Raw genomic sequence first — 20,986 nt, 5'->3', positions numbered from 1 at the left:
ATCTGGGTTGACCCAGATGGAGACAAAAACCAACATTTGATTTCATTTGCGTTAACTTGTTAATTTCAATTTACAGTGTCCCCGATTAGTGCTCTACAGTGCTAGAAGATTTGACACTTAAATAAAGTTCCTGGCCTTTCCTTTCCACTCGGCGAGCCTCCACGAACAATACTCCTCCAGATTTCGCCATCTTTCAACGTGTTATGTCCAGTGTCTTTTCAACACATTCATACCACCGGCGTAAGGTGCTGGAGAACACACGCGAGCACACACGCGAGCAAGTCACCATCGGCTAACCTCGGGCCCAGTTCTTCTAAGCTGGATTAGCCCTTATCCTCCAGCCTCGCCTTACAGGGCACAGAAGAACTCAGTCCTGAGGAACGAAATTTGCTTGAAACCGCAACGCTTTATCGGCTGGAAAATGTGATTTCGACTACATCTGATGCACTTGTGCTTTTAGATCTGTTAATTGTACTTGAAGGTAAAATTTATTTACTCCGTCTTGTTTAGGACACCAGTGCCACAAATTTTATGATTCGAGACGCGCGCATGCAGAAACTTGTCGCCGCTGAAAAGGAACCAATAACACCATTCATATCTAAGGTGAGGACAGCCGAATTGATTAATTTTCACGCCTGGAAGAAATCACTTCATTTCCTTTTCGAGCGGAAAATTCGAAATTACATTTAACTTCCTCTGTTTTGGTGTTCTGTTTGCCAGGTGCGGAGTCTGTACGAAGACTTCGTCGTTTCTTCGATTCTTGTAATTGGAGGCTCGGGCGATTATTTCCAGGTAATGAAGACCTTTAGAGCTGCGTTTATATCTAGGTCGGGACGCGGTCATGATGCGCCTATCAAGTCGAAACTTCAAACCCTACCCACTCAACCCCCCTCCCCTCCCCTCCCCCCCATGGCATACCTCGAGCATTGATCGAGCTTCACTGCCTAGGTGGGGGGAGTAAAGGGGTTTTAAATATTCTCTTTTTTTTTTGCGGTGATCAAATTTCCCAACGCACTTTTTACACGAGAAGGAAGAGTTTGAAGAGGAATATAGGGGTGCAGGTATGGCACAGTGGTGAGAGCACTCGCCTCCCACCAATTTGGCCCGGGTTTGATTCCCAGACTCGGCGTCGCCTATTTCCTTTTCGTAAACGGTCGATGCCATTTTTTAGCTCTGAATTACACTCATTAGGTCTAAGAACTCAAAAGGGTGCGATTACTGGGAGTTGTGTCTCGCTGGTCATATAGGTTAGGGTTCTGTTTAGGGTGAGGGCTAAGAACCCGAGTTCGAGTCTTGAAATTTTCGGACTCTTTTTTTCCTCCAGTTTTTTCTTTATAAATGTTTTTTTTTTCTTTTTTAGTCTTAATTTTTGTTAATATTTTTTCTTAGTTTGTTTCTTTTAATTTTCTTTGAAGTGAAGTGTGTAGTCGACCGTTATAAATGGCATCGACCGTTTCAAATGGCAACGACCGTTCTGAGAAATGGCAACGACCGTTTACGAAAGGGAAATTGGCCTCGGCGTCATATGTGGGTTGCGTTTATTGGTTCTATCCTCTGCACCGAGAGATTTTTTGCCGGGTACTCCGGTTTCCCCTCTCCTCAAAAACCAACATTTGACTCAGTTGATTTGCATTGTCCCTAATTAGTGCTCTAGCGCTAGAACGGCTAAACACTTCAGTAAAGTTCCTTTATCAAGTAAAGCTATGATCCTCGCAGTTATGGACGCAATTTTAGCAAATGCGTAGAGAAGCCTGAAGTAAATGATTCATTTCAAATATCATTTCGTTCATTGATTCACTCCTCACGGAAAAATTAGAACCCACAAATGACTATCTTCCAACGTAAGTGGCTTCATAGCTTAGTTGGTTAAAGCGTGGCACCGGTATCGCGAGGTCACGGGTTCAAACCCTGTTGAAGTCCTGAAATTTTCAGCCTTCTCTACTCTCTACGCAATTGCTAAAATTGCTTCCATAACTGCGAGGATCATAGCTTTACTTGATTTCATATCCGCAGTTCAGTATATGATTCATTTCATATATAATTTCGTCCATTCAAGTTCCTTTCCTTCAGTCTCTTTGTGCGCGCGTTGTTTACGATAAAAATGCGACTACCTAAGCTTAGCGGTATTTTGTAATGGTATCTGTGACTAGAAGAGATTGTAAAAAAACGGTCCACAAAAATACGAATCAAGCTGGCTTTGTCAGACGTTGACACGACACGCTGTCGTTTAAGTGAAACGAAAAAACGTTCTGTCAGCCCATACACTGTTTTTCAAATGAATGATTCAATCTTTATGTCCACGGTCTTTTCAAGGTTGCAGATCACGTGATCATGATGGACTGTTACTCCGCGCATGACGTCACAGATAAGGCGAAGGTCAGTCGCACTCGAGAGGTGCATGTCTGTTGTCACTGGTTACAAATCAGCTTATGAAACTCGTTCAAAGGCATCTGTGCCTTTTCAGACACAAGGAGATTTGAAAGGGTCGTTTTCTGAAGAAAACTAAACAACTCGGAGAAAGTCCTTCAACTCACGTAGGGCTTGGAGCAAACTCGAGCCGTAGTGCTTAGCATGAGAGGGTGGGTGTTGGTTTATTGCTGTCATCATTTCGCTGGCTTTGATCCCTGTAGGAGTTGATTACTGAAGAGGACACAAACACTGTTCTGATCTGACAGGAGTTTAATAACCTTTTGTTCCTATAGGCAATCGCCGAGGAACACGCGCAGAGTAACCCTCAACCGCGGATCCCGTTTGTTATGCCGACGCCACGGATTCCCGTAGCTGAGAGTTTTGACGCCTCATTGGGTAACAGAGAAAAGGTGAATACTGTAAATTTTCAGATAAGTTAAAAGGGGAAAACGCTGTCTCACGTCTCCTTGAATTCGTTTAGGGGAGTAGATCATGCATATTAGAGAACTAAGATATCCCGAAATCGGTGTACGGGTAGCGCCTTTTTTTTATTTATTTTTTTATTTTGTGATGACGTCATCGATCCAGCTGTTTTTTTTCCGGGGTAGAAACCAGAAACAATAATATTGAATGTAAGGAGAAATGAAGAAACCCCGTAAAATTACGAGTAGCTACAGAGAAGAGATGATGTCAGTAGAAACGACTACGTTTTTGTCATCGGCGCACTTTCTAAACAGAGAACATTCCTAAGGAAGAATTTTGGATATATTTTGTGGACTTTATTAAACAAATTCATTAAACTTATTTCTGAGGAAAAAGAGCAAACCTTGCCACCGCGGCCGCCATCTTTGTAAGCAATCGTTACCAATCCCCGCGCGTCAACTCTACAGGTATCTTAATCAAAATGGCTACGCACATGAACGCGTACCCGTATAGCGGTATACGTGTATCTTACGGTCTCTATTATTTCATACCCCAAGGTGAAAGTGACTGGCAAGACTCAGTTTGGATTTCAAGTTCAGTTTGGCCGTGAAGACATCGATCTCTCGTTCATTGAGCAGCTAGGAGAAGTCAGTCAAACAAGGTAGCAATCTCTATTGATTCGCTTCTGCGCCAATAAGCCAGTTCAGAGTAAAAAATAATAATAATAATAAAACACGTGCGTGCGTCGGGGTAAAATCGAGCACATCTTAAAAGACAAAAGATTTTGAATGCAATTTTCTGCAATCAATTTCCATAACAAAAGATGCTTGCTTTTATCTCGACGTGCGCTCCGGACGCATTTTCGTGACGAGAACTTGCGATCTGCAATCAGCCGACGGCGCATTCCATACCATTTAATTCATGGATAGCTGGCACGCACGCACGTGCATTTTACATTTCTTTTCCGTCCTCGCCCTAACAAAAGGGAGGTTAAGCAAGGACAACTGCTACGGCAACGAAGACGTCACTCCAAACATATAACTTAACACTATCGCAAGCATTCGCAATAGACCTAATCGGCTAACTCAATGTTGTACCCAATTCAAACCCTTTGGGAATAAAACGTTTTGTTCCAGGTATTTCCATATCATTTAAATATGAATGCTACATTATCATGCAAATACAATACACAAAGAATCTTAGTCCCGGGCGATTTGAATTGGGTACAACATTGAGTTAGCCGATTAGGTCTATTATTCCGTTTTGTTTACCTTGAACAATACGGGGCGAACTGTCCTGTAACTGGATGGGTACGAACGGTTTAAAAGTCAAAACGGAAAATGGATGGTTCATTGTTACATGCTCACGTTGTCCTCAAAGCCTAAAATTTGATCATCTCACTTTGTTGTTTTGTGGAGTACGGCAAAGAAATGCCTTATCAAATCGTATGTTAAAGCGACATGTTCGTGTTTCACTTCCCGCCGACGAAGCACCGCGGGTTCTTTACAAACTAACCTCTTCATCAATTTGAACATGTTCATTGGAAACTGTGTGATAACAGTTTTTGAATGAAGGTCTCCTCCGAAATCACTTACAGGACTTATACAGTTAGTTTGTCTTTCGTTTCTTTAGGGCCATAGCAGACACTATGTTGTATGCGAGAAATAATTACATGGACGAAAAAAGATCGTTACTGGAAGTTCTTCAACAGTAAGTGTGTTGCCGAAATCCACCCTCGCGCCCTCTCTAAGTGTTTGTTGTTAATGTGAAAATTTGTCAAATTTAATGGCGTCCATAAAAATGTTCTCGTTTTCAGGGTTGAACAAGACTTCGATACCAAAGGCCTGGATGTACTCAGTCCCAGGCTTCTTCTCGGCTCCTATTCTCGTCCCAGGCTCATAGAGATTGCTGCTGCAATCAATCGTTTGAGAGTTCTAGCAATGAAGTGAACTTGAAAGAATGGTTGGAACTCTAAGCATCTAACAGAGCAAAATCTGGACTTTCACAATGCAAGACGTTTGGTGAACAATTTACCTCGAAATGTATGCATGTTCATGCCTAAGTAATTAATTATAAGGAGTGTCCAATCTCGCCGAGAGGCAGTGAGCGCCGGAAAGAACGAACAGACACCGGAGTCGAGATGAAGGGCTTCCCTTGACCAGCGGTCGGGAATGAGATCCAAACAAGGCCATATTTGATTGGCATTTGAAAAACGGTTTCATTTCATTTGCAATGAAAGTAGTTAAATACTTACGGCAACATTTGGTAAATTAACGGCTTCCCGAAACTAGTCGGAAGGATACAGATTGTATCCTTCGAATTGTACACTATATTCTTTAACGCCTCATGCTGAAGTTCATATTTCCCTAAACTTTCGAGAGCGTAGCCCAATGCGTTGTAGAAGTGCTCTTCTTTAGAGAGAGATTAGAAGCAACATTTCTACAAGTTTGACGCTTATCAAATTTGGCGTGTATCAATTAGCCAATATCAAAAATACCATAATACTTTTTGTTTGTCCCTCCAAAAATTTGCACTGAAAAGCATTGTTTTTATTTTCCCTTGGGACTTATAACGGTCCCAAGGGAAACTGGAAAATTATGCAAAATTTTGGAGGGACAAACAAAGAGTATCATGGTATTTTTGATATTGGCTAATTGGGGGTTTCCATCTGACGTCACGGCCGCCATGTTGGTATACAGAACAATGCTGTAAAATGTCTTTTGGGAATTTGACTCTATTATTATGCAAAACCTGTGGAACCACTTTCTTTTGTTTTATACACCAACATGGCCGTCTCATCACGTGGATGAAAACCAAGGATTACCAGCATTCCTGTAACCTGTAATCTGTAATGATTTTCATTAGCACGATTCTCACCTAGATTGTTTGTTTGCGGGCAACAATCTTTAGAATGTTCAGTTTTGTCAAAATGAAGACCTAGAAAACGTTTTCAACGGGCTACAAGCGAACAAACTCACATTGAACATGACCAAAACCGAATTCATGCTAATAGGGTCGAGGCAGAGACTGAATACTCTCACAGCTTCACCAACGATTAGAATGAACAATACTCAAGTGAGCCAGAATATTTATCTCGCAATGTTTGTCCAAGAACACTTGTAATAAAGCCGGACACCATATGGTTGTACGCAAGGAGACTTCTGAAATTTTTACTCCTTTGTATAAAAACTCGTATCGAGCACTAGATATGACAGAAGATCGCACGACTCGACTGGAGGAAGAGATTCCGGAGTACAGTTTTCTTGCGGAATGAGGAAAGGGTCGATACCGATGGACGCTCTTTTCTCCACATATTTTCTCCTTATCTTGCCCAGTAATGACTCGCCATAGGCAGACAGAATAAACTTGGAATTTGTCTCGCTCTCAGAAGGACACGCTTCAGTTGCCGCCATTACAAATAGAACATTACTCCTCCAAGATGGCGGCGCCTAGTTTTCGGAATTTTTGTGACGTTACGCCAACAGACACTATAACCAAACGGCACATGTGTGCTACGGACATTGTGTCCGCGCGCAATCTGATAGAAAGGCAAGCCAAAGCCGTGTTTTTACCGAGTTAATTCTTTGGCAATTGAAGTCTCTTTCCATGAAAATATTTCTTAAAGCCTGGTTTACACCACGACATAAGCATAAAGATATGCATAAGCTGACTATCGTGGTCATTAAAACTTTTTTATGCGCGGTAGTATTCCCACTGAAATCCTCTTGTGCCTTCAAAAGGAACAAGTTTCAAATATGAAACTTTGAAGTTATTTCGCTTTGCGAGAAGGACGGGAGAAGTGGTCATACTTCGATCAATAACCGGGCAACGAAGGGGAGTGGGTTCGATACCGGTTTGGCGTCACAAATTATTTTGCATCGCTGTTTTCAAAGAACTTTCTCAACAACCCATAGACCTCTTTCATAATGGCGGCCATTTCGGAGAATACATAAAGTGGAAATGTGATTTGAGGAGATAGACACGCAAAAGAGTATCTTTTAAACTGTGGTTTGGACAACATCATTTCATTAATTATCAAAATGCTATTACTGTTATTTAAACTTATAAAATGTAAAGTCATACGATAGCGATTAAATTGAAAGCGCGCAATTAAAATTTACTGTTAACTTCGCAATGCCACCATCACTGAACGGGTTGTGACACTAAGTGATTTCAATTGTGATTGGTTCGAAGCGGTCCCGATGACTGAATTAATGTTGTCCTTTGTAATTTGTAACTCCTCCCTATAAAAGACATTTTTCCTTTTTTTGTAAGACTTGATAACTGCAACGTGAAGTGGCTCTTGAGGCTGTGGGTGTGTTGAGAACCCTTTCTGTTTACCTAATTAACTATGACTGTAAGTGCTTTTTGTAAAAGAGACGTTGAAGGTGTTTAATCATCGGAAATTAAAAGCGCCCAACATGGGGACATGTATACCATGTATATTTCAATTGGAAAGCGGCTGTGGTACGCAGCCTTGCGCGGTGTCTGTGAAATGGTCAAAACAATTCCAATAAGGGCAACTAGACCTTTGAACAACAAAGATTTGAAAGCCTCTACATTCTTGCATGCATTCAAAATCTCTCAGGGGGAAACGTGTGTTCTCACGCATTTAATATTTTCCGCCTTCTGTGAAGTGTCAATTCAAATTCCGCCAGGGAAGGAATTGGGGTCCAGTGCACGTTAGTCTTCTAGTCTTCCGGTGAGTAACACCCGACATGAAAAACGTTGTTATTATAATAGCAAGTTCTGAACATGATTTGAGGTTAAAATGTTAAATTGAAGCAGCTATTGTGATTAAACTTGGGCTGTGTGAAGTTTAAGGTTTATATTTCTTTCTAATTGTTTCTCATGTTCATTAGCTTTGTTAACGTTAGTATGCACAGTCTTACATACCAAAGCCATGATTTACTTTTAATTACCGTCTTTTGCTTATTATTGGCTCTGGATCTTTTGTCATTGTGAAGCTGTTAAATGGGGTTTTGCCGGGTCGTGAACTCGCTCCAAGCTTGGAGGCAAGTCAAGTTAACAGATTACTCAAGTAAGGAACATGCGTGTTATGTGTAATAGTGGCCGTGCGTTTGCGTGTTTTCGTATTTCAAGGTTTTCTGCGTGAGCTCACAGCTGTAGGCTGGAGCGAAAATAAAAATGTTGCTTAAGGTTGAAAAAGGTTGTTGCGACAAGCCACAGTCGAAACTACCGGTACTTTCTATAACAATTTGATGCGCGTTTTGCCACCTCACGTCAAACTTGTCACGTCGTTCTGAGACACGTTGCATAATTTTATTGCTCTTACCACAACTTCGTGGCATTTAAGCATCCAAAAACCCGAGGTATTTTTAAGCTGTTACATCTATCTTTCAATATTCTGTTAGTATAACCTCTTCTGTTTTGTTTAGCTTTCATATAAACTATCAAATGCTATTTTTGTATTGTATGATCGTCCTTCACTAACTTTTTTAGTAAAATTTATTTAATATTATTTAATAAAATAATTGAGGTAGAACGCCTGTAACCTCTTGATTAATACTAGTCATTGACCAAAATTGTTTCCAATGATTGACCTTACATCCTTTATAATTCTTGACAATAGTAATTTTGCTGACGAGCCTGTAATTCAGCCAATAGGCTGCCAGAGGTGCGAATAAACAAATCATTCATTCATTAATGATGCAAGATGATATAAAACAATTACAAGGTTCCACCCATAATAACCAAATAAACACCTTTTATAACTTTAACACTTTCAACAATAACTGGGCCTATGCAAAAGAAAATTAAACAACATGATCTCTCCTCTAAATTAACGATTATCGTTAATTCGTAACTTACTTTGAATTTACTATTATCGTTAATTTAGAACACTGTGCGGTCCCAGGAATGTGGTAGAAGAGAAAATAAAGAAATAAGACAAATCATATTTTGTGGATTGGATTTGAACCCGGAGCTACCGCTTCTTTCCGCTTCACCACTGAAGATCAAAACACCACATCCTCTAAAAGAAAAAAAAGACATTTATTTAAGTCTTCCATAGAATATCGCTGCTGAAGAACTATTAGCCCTAAGCTAGATTAATAATTTAGGCCTAATCTTTGATTTAATAATGTTTTGCTTTGTCGTGACGTTTGGAAACTGACCTTTTGCAGTGTTTAAAATTAATATGGTTTGTCGCATTATCAAATAGTGTTTAAAGTATTGTCCCTGAGCAGCTAGATGTGTGGTGGTTAAGTGACTGGGAAGTAGTTAGGTGACCCATTAATAAACATTCCCAGGTTCGAGTACTATGTCCACACACTTGGGTTAACTTTTAAAAAATATATGACCATTTCCCATCGTCCATATCAAGCTTTCAGTCTTCTAAATTAACGATAAGAGTAAAGCAAATTACGAATTAACGGTAATCGTTAATGGGTTGCAGTTAAAACCACGCAGGATAATCAATGCAATTAAGAATTTACGTGCACACTAAAACGTTTGATGATAACTATAGTATGCAAATTTAACGTGACAATGGTAAACGACCTGTACAGGTGGTTTGCAACCGATCTCTAGAGACAGAGATGTGTGCAGTTGCTGGTGGACGAACAAAAGGCGCTAATGTCGTCCACCAACATGGCGGCAATGATGTAAGGTGAAACAGCAGCCATGTTGGCGCATAGAACGATAGAGAAAAAGTCTTTTGGGAATTTGACTCCATTATAATGCAAAACATGGGCCATAATTTGCTATTCTTTTGTGCACCAACATAACCATCTCATCACGTGATTGAAAACCATTTATATTCATATTCTGTAAAAGTGTCAGATACAAACAACTTAGTGATCAGGGGCGGGTCTAGGGGAAGGGCTGCAGGGGGCGGTAGTCTGCAAAAAAACACCAGTCAGTTAAGTCATTTCTTAAGAATGTACCCTCTTCTAAGAAAAATACTGGATCCACCCCTGGTGATTGTCGATAAAAGTGAAGCGTACTATGTCAAATGAAGTTTTCTCGTCACGCCTTGAAGTTTCTTTCAAACTGTCGTCTTAGGGCGGATTTACACGGTACGATTTTTGTCGCATGCGACAACGGCTTACGACAGGTCCACGACATGATTTACGATTGTTGTGTACGTCACAATGAATGCCGTCGCATTTTAAAACATGTTTTAAAACGCTGCGACAATCGCAAGTCATGTCGTAGGCCTGTCGTGAGCTTGTCACATGCAACAAAATCGTATCGTGTAAATCGGCCCTTAGAAACCAGCAGAAATTGACGTATAATTTTTTGCCTACTGATTTTCGTTCACCCCGCCAACAGAGCCTTTCTTAAGTCGACGAGAAATAAAGGACTCTGCATTCAGAAATCGTGTTAAGTCTTAATTGAGAATGCGCAAGCCGTTGCTTTCAAACCCTGTTGATTTTCGTACTGAAGGCTCGATTTTGACCTTCGCCTTGTCAAAAATATGATGCGCGCGTTCCCTAAACCGGTTTGACCGGAGTGACTAGCCCAGAAACCTGGGCTGCGGCGGCTTAAAAGACTCGACACGTTTTCAGAGAGGCCCTGCTCGGAGGGTGATTTTCGTTGTGATTTAATACTCCACTGTAACAGTTTTTCGTGTCCGGCGAAACAACATAGTTAAAGGTTCTCTGAGCAGATGATATTTCCGCTCAAAAATTGAATGTTCAACAAGGACTTTACTAGGAGAAACAAGAGAAACGAACCTGGATATAGAATGAAGAGAAAACATACCATTTCAATTATTTTGTTGTCTTGTTTTACACCCCATGTAGCGCTTTTGTTCGAGTAAGTTCTCTTAGCGAGTACTATTTTTCGACTTAAGTAAACTTTTTATTAGTACCACTACGTATCGTTTCACCCCATTTTGCATTTAAATTGCTTACCGAAAGTGAGGTTCAGAACTTCCTACAACTTCACACCGGAAGACTTAGACGCACTGGACCCTAATTCCTTCCCCGGCGTACAACAAGAGAAGTACTTAAGAGGTTTGTTTTGAAACTTTGGAGAAGCCGGAAAATATTAAACGTGTTAGAATACACGGTTCCCCCTGAGATATTTTGAAAGCGTGCAAGAATCTAGAAGCCTTAAATTATGTTATTGAAAGGTAATGTTCCGGTTGCCGTCAATAAAATTGTTTTGACATGTTTTGCGTTAAACACTTCGAAATCACAGACCAAATTTCCGTCGCACAGCCACTTTCGGATTGAAATACGACCCCATGTTGGAGAGAGAATTTTCTCTTTGGTTGGAAATGTCATGTCGTTTTTAAATTGCGATGATTAAACAGCTACCAAGGATATAGCTAGTTAATTAGTTAAACAGAAATGTTCTTGAGACACCCACAGCCTCAAGAGCCACTTCGCTTGGTAATTATCAAGTCTTCCTGTGGTAAAAGGGAAAAATGTCAGGTGATTGGGAGGGGCTACTAAAGGACACTATTTCCATATTTGGTCCGTTTTAACCAATCACACTTGTAATCGCTTAATGTTATAGCCCATTCAGTAATGGTACATTTTAATTGTGCGATTTCAATGCAATGATTGGAGTATAGTTAAGTGATGTGGTCGTTGCGGTCGTTACGAAACGAAATCCGCTATAAACATAACTATGTTTGAAAAGGAGACATTGTTGTATCAATCGCACGGTTGATTAGATTTGCCTGACGCAATTACATAAAAGGAACTTGCAAGCGCTTTCAACAAACAAAACACAGTCTCCTTTGCAACTGAGTTCAACTGAATCAGTACCAAGTTAGCAGGTAGGTCCATACAACAACATCTTCGGAAATGATCTCTTTTTAAAACAAAGTGAATACAATAGAGACAATCTCTGTTAAAAGGAAGAAAAATATAAAAATGATCTACGAGATCACCAATCAAAAAACACTGTTTTCTTTTCAGTCCATCACTCTCTGACAATGGCGAACCCGGAGATAGTCCAAAAATCTGTGGAAGCAACCTTTGAGGAAATGAAAAAATATTCTCCTGAAGAATATGCCAAGATTGAGGCAGATCCACACTTGAAAGAATTCATCGCTGAGGCAGCTACGTTCGCAGCCGGAGAGGAGGTTGCGTTTGATCGTGAGTTCTTGCAGAATCCTGGGGAAGAGGTGGTTAGCCTCCTCACTGGGACTCTTTCTGTGGAACGTATTCAGTTGATTCAAGAAGCACTCACCATCCCAACGTTCGACATGACACTGGAAATAATTCCTTACAAAAATACGAAAGGCAATGACGTGATGCTCGCAGAATTTAAGATGGAAGACGAGGAGTTCCTGCCACCGATGGAGATTGAAACTCTCGATGGAATTAATCGGGCGAAGGTCTTTCAGTACGCCAGCATTGTGATTGAGGCTGTCATGCTTGCAATGCAAGCTGCTGGAATCAAGGTTCATGTGAGCAAAGGAACCATGAGATCCGCCATTAAACAAGCCGCGACTAAGATAAAGGGGTCTTCGGTGGTGCAGAGGGCATTGCAGACTTTTGTCAAGTCATGGAGAAGAGCTGGAAGTAATAACTGGGCAAAGGCTAGAGCGGTCTTCTTCCTACTGAAAGATTGCCAGGCCGGTGGACTGTTCTGGACGATCGTCAAGAGTTTGTGCAAAGAGATGAGTTGGTGGGACTGGGCGAAGACCTCTGCACAGGTAAGTGCCTTGTCTATACGAATATCATGACTAGGGTCATTTAGCTGTCATGTGGCTGTGTTCCTTTTCGGCGAAACACTTTACTCTCACAGTCGACAGTCTGTCTCTCTCACGAAATCTTGTGGGTAACCTTCGATGAACCAGCAGACCATCCTACCGCGGGGGAAAAAGGGGGATAACATTACACTACTAGTCTCCGCATGCTACGTGGAAACTTAGGCCCATTAAGCTCGAAAAGCTGACATTATTTTCCTTATATCTCACAGGTGACCGCCATGATCATAGCAGCATTTGCTTCCGGTGGAGCGGCACTGATAGCAAAGATCTTCTTGGCGCTTTTGTCAGCTGCTCGCTTGGTACGGAAAATTAGCAATGTTATAATGCTTGAAGAATTCGAGCAAAATCTGTATGAGAGCAAAGCAGAGTGAGTGAGTTCATTCAATAAAGCGGGTGAAAAAAGTGTGTTTTCCACAGTAATAACTGCTAATTAATACTGAGCAATGATACGGAGTGTATTACTTACCAAGCAAGGAACTTTTTATGAGAGAATTTTAAAAGGATTTGTGCTTCAACTGTTTGAATTAATAGAAACCGAAACTCCTGTTTTTCTTTAGTGAATTCGAGAAAAATCTAGCAAAGTACAGAGTGAGTGTGTTTAGCCAGTGCAGCTGGTAAAAAGTGTGCTTTCTTTAAATCAATGGTGTCTTACTTAAAAGAAGTGATGCTGGATGCTTTACACACCAATCAAGCCTACAGCTAATAAGAGCATTTTGACAGAATTGATTTGTGCTTCATCTATTAAACGTCAAATATCCACCAACTTGTGTTTTTATTTTGCGGTATTATCAAATTGTATCTATTCGTCAACTTTGTGACATCACAAGGCAATGATTTTGTGCACGGTTCCAAAGCACAAAATAACAGTAATTGTACATAGAATTAAATTCTCGTTTTTTTTAGTTTCAATGGGTGATATAATTTTTTTTTGTATAAAATGCCCCCTTTTCCTGAATAAGTACAGTAATTTGGATGTAAAGTGCTAACTAGTAACACACCTTAAACATCAGCATTACGATACTGGCCAGCACTCTCGTTACAAATAATAATAATAATAATAAATAGATATTTAAATAGCGCATTTTCCATATGTCCAAATGCGCTTTACAATATTTGATAATATTTAAAAATAAACTAAAACATGTAAAATATCACGATATTAAAAACGTAGCTATAAATTTAAAAAAAAAAGCTTGTCTAAAAAGATGGGTCTTTAGTCGACGTTTAAATTCAGGAACGGAAGTGCTGCTCTTGATCTCAAGAGGAAAGAGGACCTATACCTATACCTTTTCCAAAACAACTGTGATTACAAACGTACTTTTCCAGGTCGAAAAGCTTTGCTTTACTTGTCGCGAGTGGCAAACTTGACGTTTTTGTAGATTCTTTTCCTCATTTGGCTTTGTTTAGCACTGTACGCTGATACCGTAAAAACTGAAAAGCAGTAAGACGAGAAGACTTATTCCCCTTCAAAATTGTCCTGTGTCACGCGTGCGCCTAACTTGCAATCAGGCGCTTTTTTAGGGATGGGGGATTTGGGGTAGGGGAAAGAGAAAAAAATGTCCCTCCCTACGTAAGAGAGACATATACGGATAATAGCAAGAGGTCATGATCTCAGACTAGCGTGTGCCCTATTAGAAAACTCATTCGAGCTTAAAACCGACCGTGAAGGGAGTTCAAATGCCAAAAAGAGACTCTGTCCGATGCAAAGTTAGTAACCGTTCGTGCTCGGTCACAGATAATCGGAGATCTTTACCACCCCAACTTGACTTCAAGTCATTGCCTATATTATTTCTTTGAATACGTTCAGGATCGAGTAAACAAAGAGAGAAACTAATGAGGAAACTTTGATTTCCTGTTTATGCTAGACCTTTTTTAAAATTAGTCTCAGATCGCATAACACACTTCAGAAAATTATCCTTTTAAGTTCTATGGAAAAAGGTTTGCCTCTGACTCTTAATACTTTTCAACAGACGTTTTTGCTAATTCTGTGGACATCATATCATTGATGAAGGCTTGAAAAATATCATGCGATCAAGAGTCAGAGGCAAACCTTTTTCCGTAACACTTATGACATCTCCTGACTACACTTTTTCCGTTTTGAAACACGTTCGAAGTATCCTTTTGTCTTTTCATAAATTATGCGTACATCTTTTGCGTGCGTGCGATAAATTTTAAACTGTTCCCTAGAGTGACGTCACGTGGTCTGAAATGGAAAAAAACCAAATGTACAATTACAAAAGCTAAAAAGGGCCTTTTATGAATAGGCTGGCCAAGTTCCCAAGGTACAAAACATTTCATCGCGCCTTCGAGAATCAGCATGCAAGCTTAGAAATTGCTGATTTAGCCCTTGCATAACCCATTTGTTTGTATCGCCTCGATTGTTTGGTTTTGCTTTAGTATAAATCCTTACAAGCTTATTGTCTGCACCTATGTCTGCACAACATTTCACTTCTATGTTTTTATAATGTACTATTGCCCTATAATCTGCGTGATAAAAATCAGTTGATTGGTTGCGGTAATTCGCTTTAAGTATTCAATTTATGTTCATCGGTATCGAGCAATTTCACATTTTGCAAGGTCAGTGAATATAGCATCAGTACTTTTATAAACTTTAAGATCTTAAGTATGACTTTTAGCTGTTTGTTTTAAACTTACTTTAGAGCAAGGAACACATCACAATATTTCATGGCTTTTCAAACAATTACTAGTTTCTGTAGTTTCCTCGCCCACCTCAAGACTGGCACAATTTTAATAACAACGTTGTTATCTGGTTGTAATCTGGTTGTTCATTTATAGCTTTTATGTTGGAAAGAAAATGCAATCTGTGTGTATTAACAAATTGAAATTTTAAACTATTGGAGAGTTCAGTTACCGCACGCTCTCATCATGCAGTGGAAGTGTCTAAATGCCCTGCAAATGGGAAATGTCATGTTTTCAAAATAAAGAGAAAACATTCCCGACAATCCTAAATAATTAACGCTCCTTTTAATGATTTGGTCTAAGCTCTCATTTTAAATGATAACATCCATTTTTAAGTCAGCTTTACCCTGTATGAGATGGTCTGAACTCAGTAAATAGCACTGCCGGGTTTAGCGAATAAAGCCTGTTGTAATTGAGCACTATGTCGCGCTGAGCTTAGCGATTTTATGGTATGCTCAAGCACGGGAATTTCGATTACTACAAAGACAAAATAATTTTTAGAATCCCTTGGCATTACTGCAGAAGGGTTCCAACATCATCCATTGGAAGAGTTCACCGACAGATCTAATTTTGTATCCCTTAATTCGAGTCTGCCATGGTACATCAAGTCCCTCGAAAACTGTTCTCTTAGAAATTAGCAGAATTGATGTAGATTCAGTTGCCTAGTTTTTTGTATTGTGACTGTTAACAACATGATACTTAACGGTTCTTCAAACAGATTTTATTTTCTCTCAAAAAATGACGGGTTAACATGAGAAACGAACACGTATAGCGAGCCAAGAGAGAAAATATCTCTTGCATCTTTATCAACTCGTTTGATGAAACCAAACTTTTATGCTTTTGAAAAGAGTACGTTTTTCTCCAGAGTACTTGTTTTTCGGCATTGGTGAGCTTTTTTCAGTAACGATGCCTATGGCTTTGCCCATTGCCAGTTTTTCTTAAAGGTTTGCCTCAAATGATGTTTAGAACTTGCTGTTGTAATAAACACGTTTTTTCTTGTCGGGCATTAACTCCGGAAGACTAAGATGCACTGGACCCTAATTCCTTCCCTAGCGGACAACAAAAGAATTGTTCAAGAGGTTTGTTTTGATGCTTCGAAGAAAGCGGAAAATATTGAACGTGTTAGAAAACACGGTCCCCCCTTCAGATACTTCGAATGCATGCAAGAACCTAAAAGCTTTGGATTCTTTTGTAAACATAGAATTCCGGTTTGGTTCACTGGAATCGTTTTTCTTTTTTCCTTTTTTTTTAATTGAGCACAATTCGCAAACACCGCGCAAAGTTCCGTCCCCAAGGCCACCGAAGCTCGAATTGAAATACGGTTCCAAGTTGAAGAGAGGCCACGTTTTCTATTTAGTTATGTATCGTTTCTAACTGAATTCCGTTGATTAAACAGTTTCAATGTCTCTTTAACAGAACGCACTGAAGTTAATTAGGTAAACAGAAATGTTCTCCAAACACCCACTCTCTCAAGAGCCACTTCTCTTTGCGGTTATCAAGTCCTCCTGGGCAAAAAGGAGCCGGCAAAAATCTACTGATTGGGAGGAGCTACAAATTACAAAAGAAGGTATTTCGATATTAGGACCGCTTCTAACCAATCACAATTGAGGTCACTCGACATCACATTCCATGAGTAATTAATTATGCGGTTTATATGAAATCGTTACAGTATAGAAGGGTGATATGGTCGTTGCAGTGGTAACGAAACGAGAACAACTGTAAACATGACCATGTTTGGAAAGAAGACATTGTTTTATCAATGGCATGGTTTATTAGGTTTGGCCGTCCCAACAGCATAAAAGGAACTTGGCAGTGTCCTCAACCAACACTGAAAAAAAGAATTATCCTTAGCAGCTGAGTTCAACTAGATCAGAAGTGAACAGGTAGGTCCATACAAGTAACAGTAATGTAGAACCCAAAGTTCTTGTTGTTGTTGAGAAGTTTTGATAAGTTTGTTAAGTCGTTCGCTATGACTTCCCTTGTAGTTCATTGATTTAAAGTAATTAGTTCGTGTTTCCTTCCGTTGCAACGGCCTTGTCCAAGATCATATATATATATGTCTTGACAATTATTCTTACAGTCTCTGTAAGTGGACCCTCCTTGTCAGTAGTAATGTTTGAAAGAACGGATTTAGTCAGTTGCGTTCAAGGCTATTGTTTTGCCTTCTACCAATTGAAGCACACTTTTGGACCACCTGTAAAGTCTTAGGTTTTGGGGAACATGAATACGTTTAATTTGTGAAAGTCCTTAGTTTCCTTTGTGGTCGTGACTGAATGTTTTGGCTCTAAACTTTAGAGTTGATCGTAGTTCACGGGTTAAATCACACTCTAGAAACCCAAATATGTCTACCAAGCCAATATAAAGTTGTGCGAAGTCTCACTAGCATTAGTTAGTTGTACATACTAGTGTCGAGCTTTGTAGTCTGTCTTGCTGAGAAGAATAAAGAGTCTACACTTCAAGTGTTACCTCAAGCTCGTTGCGAGTTGCTCAGAGCCCTCTTTCGGGATTTCCTTGACTGAACAATCTTCTATTTGTTTGCTGATGACCCAGACGTACTTTTCTCTCACAGAGATCCGAAATAGTATCAGAAAATAATGAATGATGAGCTTAGTAATGTGTATATTGAGAAGTTTAAAGTAACGATCTCTTGAATAGGGTAATATACGTTAAAAGAAAGTAAAACTAGATATAAAAAAAGATTCAAGAAATTTCGAATCCACTGATCGAAACGCGCTTCTCTTTTCAGTCTATTCATTTATCTGATAATGGCAAGCACGGAGATAGTCCAAAAATCTGTGGAAGCAACCTTTGATGAAATTAAGAGCAATTCTCCAGAAGATTATGCCAAGATTGAGGCAGATCCATACTTAAAAGAAGTCATCACTGAGGCAGCTACGTCCACAGCTGGAGAGGAGGTTGCTTTTGATCGTGAGTTTTTGCAGAATCCTGGGGAAGAGGTCGTCAGCCTCCTCACTGGGACTCTTCCTCTAGAACGCATCCAGTTGATTCAAGAAGCACTTACCATCCTAACATTCGACATGACACTGGAAATAATTCCGCGCCAAAAGAAGAGAAGAAGCAATCGCGCTGTGAGCCCTGAGTTAACGATGGGAGACGAGGATCTTGGCGAATTTGAGGAAAGGGTGTCTGAGGATTATCCCAGGATCGAAGAGGTACGTTCTGTCTTGGAATTAGTGTCAATTGACGAAATCAAGCCCGTAACCGGGGTGGAGGGAGAATTGAATCACGAAGACAAGCTCAGTAGTCTCCATTCTCTGCATCTTCATGCAAAACCCATGACTTCACTACCACTCAAATCCTCAACATTAGACAGAACCCGCAAAAGAATTCCGTCCAGGAGAACTGGGACAAGGCCCGTTGATATTCATTCTCAGAAACCTCCTGCAAAGCCCATGAAACCGATTCCACCACCACTCAGATGCTCACCATTCGACGCGACCCTCGAAATAATTCCGTCCAGGAAGGAGAGAGGAAGTAATGACGTGATGCTCGCAGAGTTTAAGATGGAAGACGAGGAGTTCTTGCCACCATTGGAGATTGAAACACTCGATGACATCGATCGGGCGAAGGTCTTGCAGTACGCTAGCATTGTGATTGAGGCTGTCATGCTTGCAATGCAAGCTGCTGGAATCAAAGTAGCCGTGAGCAGACGAACCATGAAATCTGCAATTATAAACGCCGCGAAGAAGATAAAGGAGTCATCGTTAATGCGAAAGGCGATGCAAACTTTTGTCAAGTCATGGAGAAGAGCTGGAAGTAATAACTGGGCAAAGGCTAGAGCGGTCTTCTTCCTCCTGAAAGATTCCCAGACAGCTGGACTGTTTTGGACGATCGTCAAGAGTTTGTGCAAAGAGATGAGTTGGTGGGATTGGCTTAAGACTTCTGCACAGGTAAGTGTATTGTATAATGAATATCATGGCTAGGGTCATTGAAACGTTTTCTTTTTCAGTGGGTGGGACACTTCACTCTTACAGTGCTTTTGCCTACCCTTGGATGTAAATAGTACCGACAGTCTGTCTGTCTTGTGGGTAACCTTCGATGAACTTTCCTACCATCCTACGCCTCGTCTAATGAATGTCGTGCTCAACTTTGGAGTCAGAGCCTGAGACCTGTGTCTCGCCCTAATAAGCCCAAAAAGTACTTCGTGAAACTAAGATTTGATTTTTCTGGAAAATTGGTCTTTGAACATGTCTTTGAGAGCAGAGAAAACAAAACAAATGCTAAGTTTCGTGGGATGAACCTTTTTCCTTTTATAGAAATGAAGCATTTTGTACATTTTACTGATATATCTGCCGAAATAGACCTAAAGTTTCGGGACTACCGATAAACGCTGTCCCTGGCCAAGGTCACTGATACACTGTGTTCTTGGTCAAGACGCTGCTTTCCTCTGTAATCAATTTCCTTGATTGTGATTGGTTTAAAAAAACTCCTATTTTCCACTAATTCACTTGCCAAGTTGTTATTGGACAGTTCAATAAGCCAATCACATTCAAAGTTGTAGTTTTAACCAACCAATCACAACTTTGGTTTCAATCATCATAGAAACGGTGAACAGGCTTTCTTTCAGAGCGACATTCAACTTAAACAAACCGGACTCCCGCTGCGCGTTTGTCCGATTTTGTTATCACTCGTATGATGATTACAGACCGAATTGGACTCCACTCCGTCGTATTACCATTATATAGTGTACTAATAGATATCGACAGACTGCCAGGGAAACTTGATGAAACTATCCCCACATGCCACAGAAACATGGAGGAGCTTCTTCAGCCCGGGCCACTCGGCTCGTAAGCTGACATGATCTTCTTTATCTTACAGGTGACCGCAATGATCATCGCAGCATTTGCTTCCGGTGGTGCAGCACTGATAGCAAAGATCTTCTTGGCACTTTTGACAGCCGCTCGATTGGTACAGAAAATTCGCAATGTAACAAAGCTTGAAGAATTCGAGCAAAATCTGTATGAGAGCGAAGAGTGAGTGAGTTCATCCAATACAGCGGGTAAAAAAAAGAGTGTTTTCCAAAGTAATAACTGCTAATTAAAACTGAGCAATGAAACGGAATGTGTTACTTACCAAACAAGGCAAGCTTTAGCAAGCTTCATGAAAGGATTTGTCACGGCTTCAACTATTTAAGTTTGTCAGAACAGGGAACTTGTGACACGATTTTCTTTTGTGAATTCGAGCAAAATTTCTGAAAAAGCAAAGTGCGAGTGTCTCAGTCAGCCTGTACAGCTGGTAGAAAAGTGATTTCTTTAAGCAATAATGTTTACATAAACATGCTGATGCTAGAAGCGTTACGTTCTACGTGTAGGACATTAAGTTCAGAGTCTAAGTTGCGATTTTTGGGAAGTCAAGATTGATTTAAAGGAAAAACTGGTATGTTATTTACGTATTTATTTCATGTATTGAGAGTGTGTTTTCAGTGATTTCGTGAGTTTGGAGTGTACCCTATAAACCTACTTTGCCAAAAGCTGCTTCAAAGTTTGTCAAGGCACTCTATGAAAAAATAAAATAAAGATAAATTCATTACAAGAAAAGAGTTTTACCGCAAGAAAAATTTAATTAAGGTGGCTGAAACTGGTTTCGAACATTTCAAAAGATTAGTTAACTCTGCAATACTGGAGATGGTTATGAAACTCTAAAAATTCCTTTGTTTCATATTTTTTTTTGTCCGTATTTTTGGCCTTGACCCTGCACAAAACACACCTTTTTTCGACAAGGTAACCAATCAAATCC

General features: G+C 40.1%; 3 protein-coding genes across 3 annotated transcripts in view; all 3 read left to right on the top strand.

Annotated features, from left to right (window-relative positions):
- The window catches only part of LOC138051240 (uncharacterized), a 19,208-nt gene extending 12,993 nt beyond the window's left edge, over positions 1-6,215 (top strand). Inside the window, exons 11-17 of the mRNA XM_068897401.1 lie at positions 511-603; positions 721-792; positions 2,314-2,376; positions 2,703-2,819; positions 3,390-3,493; positions 4,465-4,542; positions 4,649-6,215. Of these exons, the coding sequence (XP_068753502.1) occupies positions 511-603; positions 721-792; positions 2,314-2,376; positions 2,703-2,819; positions 3,390-3,493; positions 4,465-4,542; positions 4,649-4,781 (660 nt within the window). The 3' untranslated portion in view covers positions 4,782-6,215. The remainder of the gene's footprint in view (positions 1-510; positions 604-720; positions 793-2,313; positions 2,377-2,702; positions 2,820-3,389; positions 3,494-4,464; positions 4,543-4,648) is intronic.
- A 5,245-nt stretch (positions 6,216-11,460) lies between these two features.
- Positions 11,461-13,292, top strand: LOC138054612 (uncharacterized). The gene is made up of 3 exons (XM_068901110.1): positions 11,461-11,587; positions 11,730-12,472; positions 12,739-13,292. Exons 2-3 carry the CDS (start codon positions 11,747-11,749, stop codon positions 12,898-12,900), a joined length of 888 nt encoding a protein of 295 aa, XP_068757211.1. The 5' UTR covers positions 11,461-11,587; positions 11,730-11,746; the 3' UTR covers positions 12,901-13,292.
- A 3,602-nt stretch (positions 13,293-16,894) lies between these two features.
- On the top strand, positions 16,895-20,781 carry LOC138054611 (uncharacterized). The gene is made up of 3 exons (XM_068901109.1): positions 16,895-17,112; positions 17,976-19,140; positions 20,069-20,781. The coding sequence occupies exons 2-3, from the start codon at positions 17,995-17,997 to the stop codon at positions 20,225-20,227; spliced, it is 1,305 nt and encodes a 434-aa protein (XP_068757210.1). The 5' UTR covers positions 16,895-17,112; positions 17,976-17,994; the 3' UTR covers positions 20,228-20,781.
- Positions 20,782-20,986: the final 205 nt, after the last annotated feature.

The sequence above is a fragment of the Montipora capricornis genome, chromosome 6, assembly GCF_036669925.1.
Source record: "Montipora capricornis isolate CH-2021 chromosome 6, ASM3666992v2, whole genome shotgun sequence".
Taxonomy (NCBI): domain Eukaryota; kingdom Metazoa; phylum Cnidaria; class Anthozoa; order Scleractinia; family Acroporidae; genus Montipora; species Montipora capricornis.
This window is presented reverse-complemented; position numbering and strand designations above follow the sequence as displayed.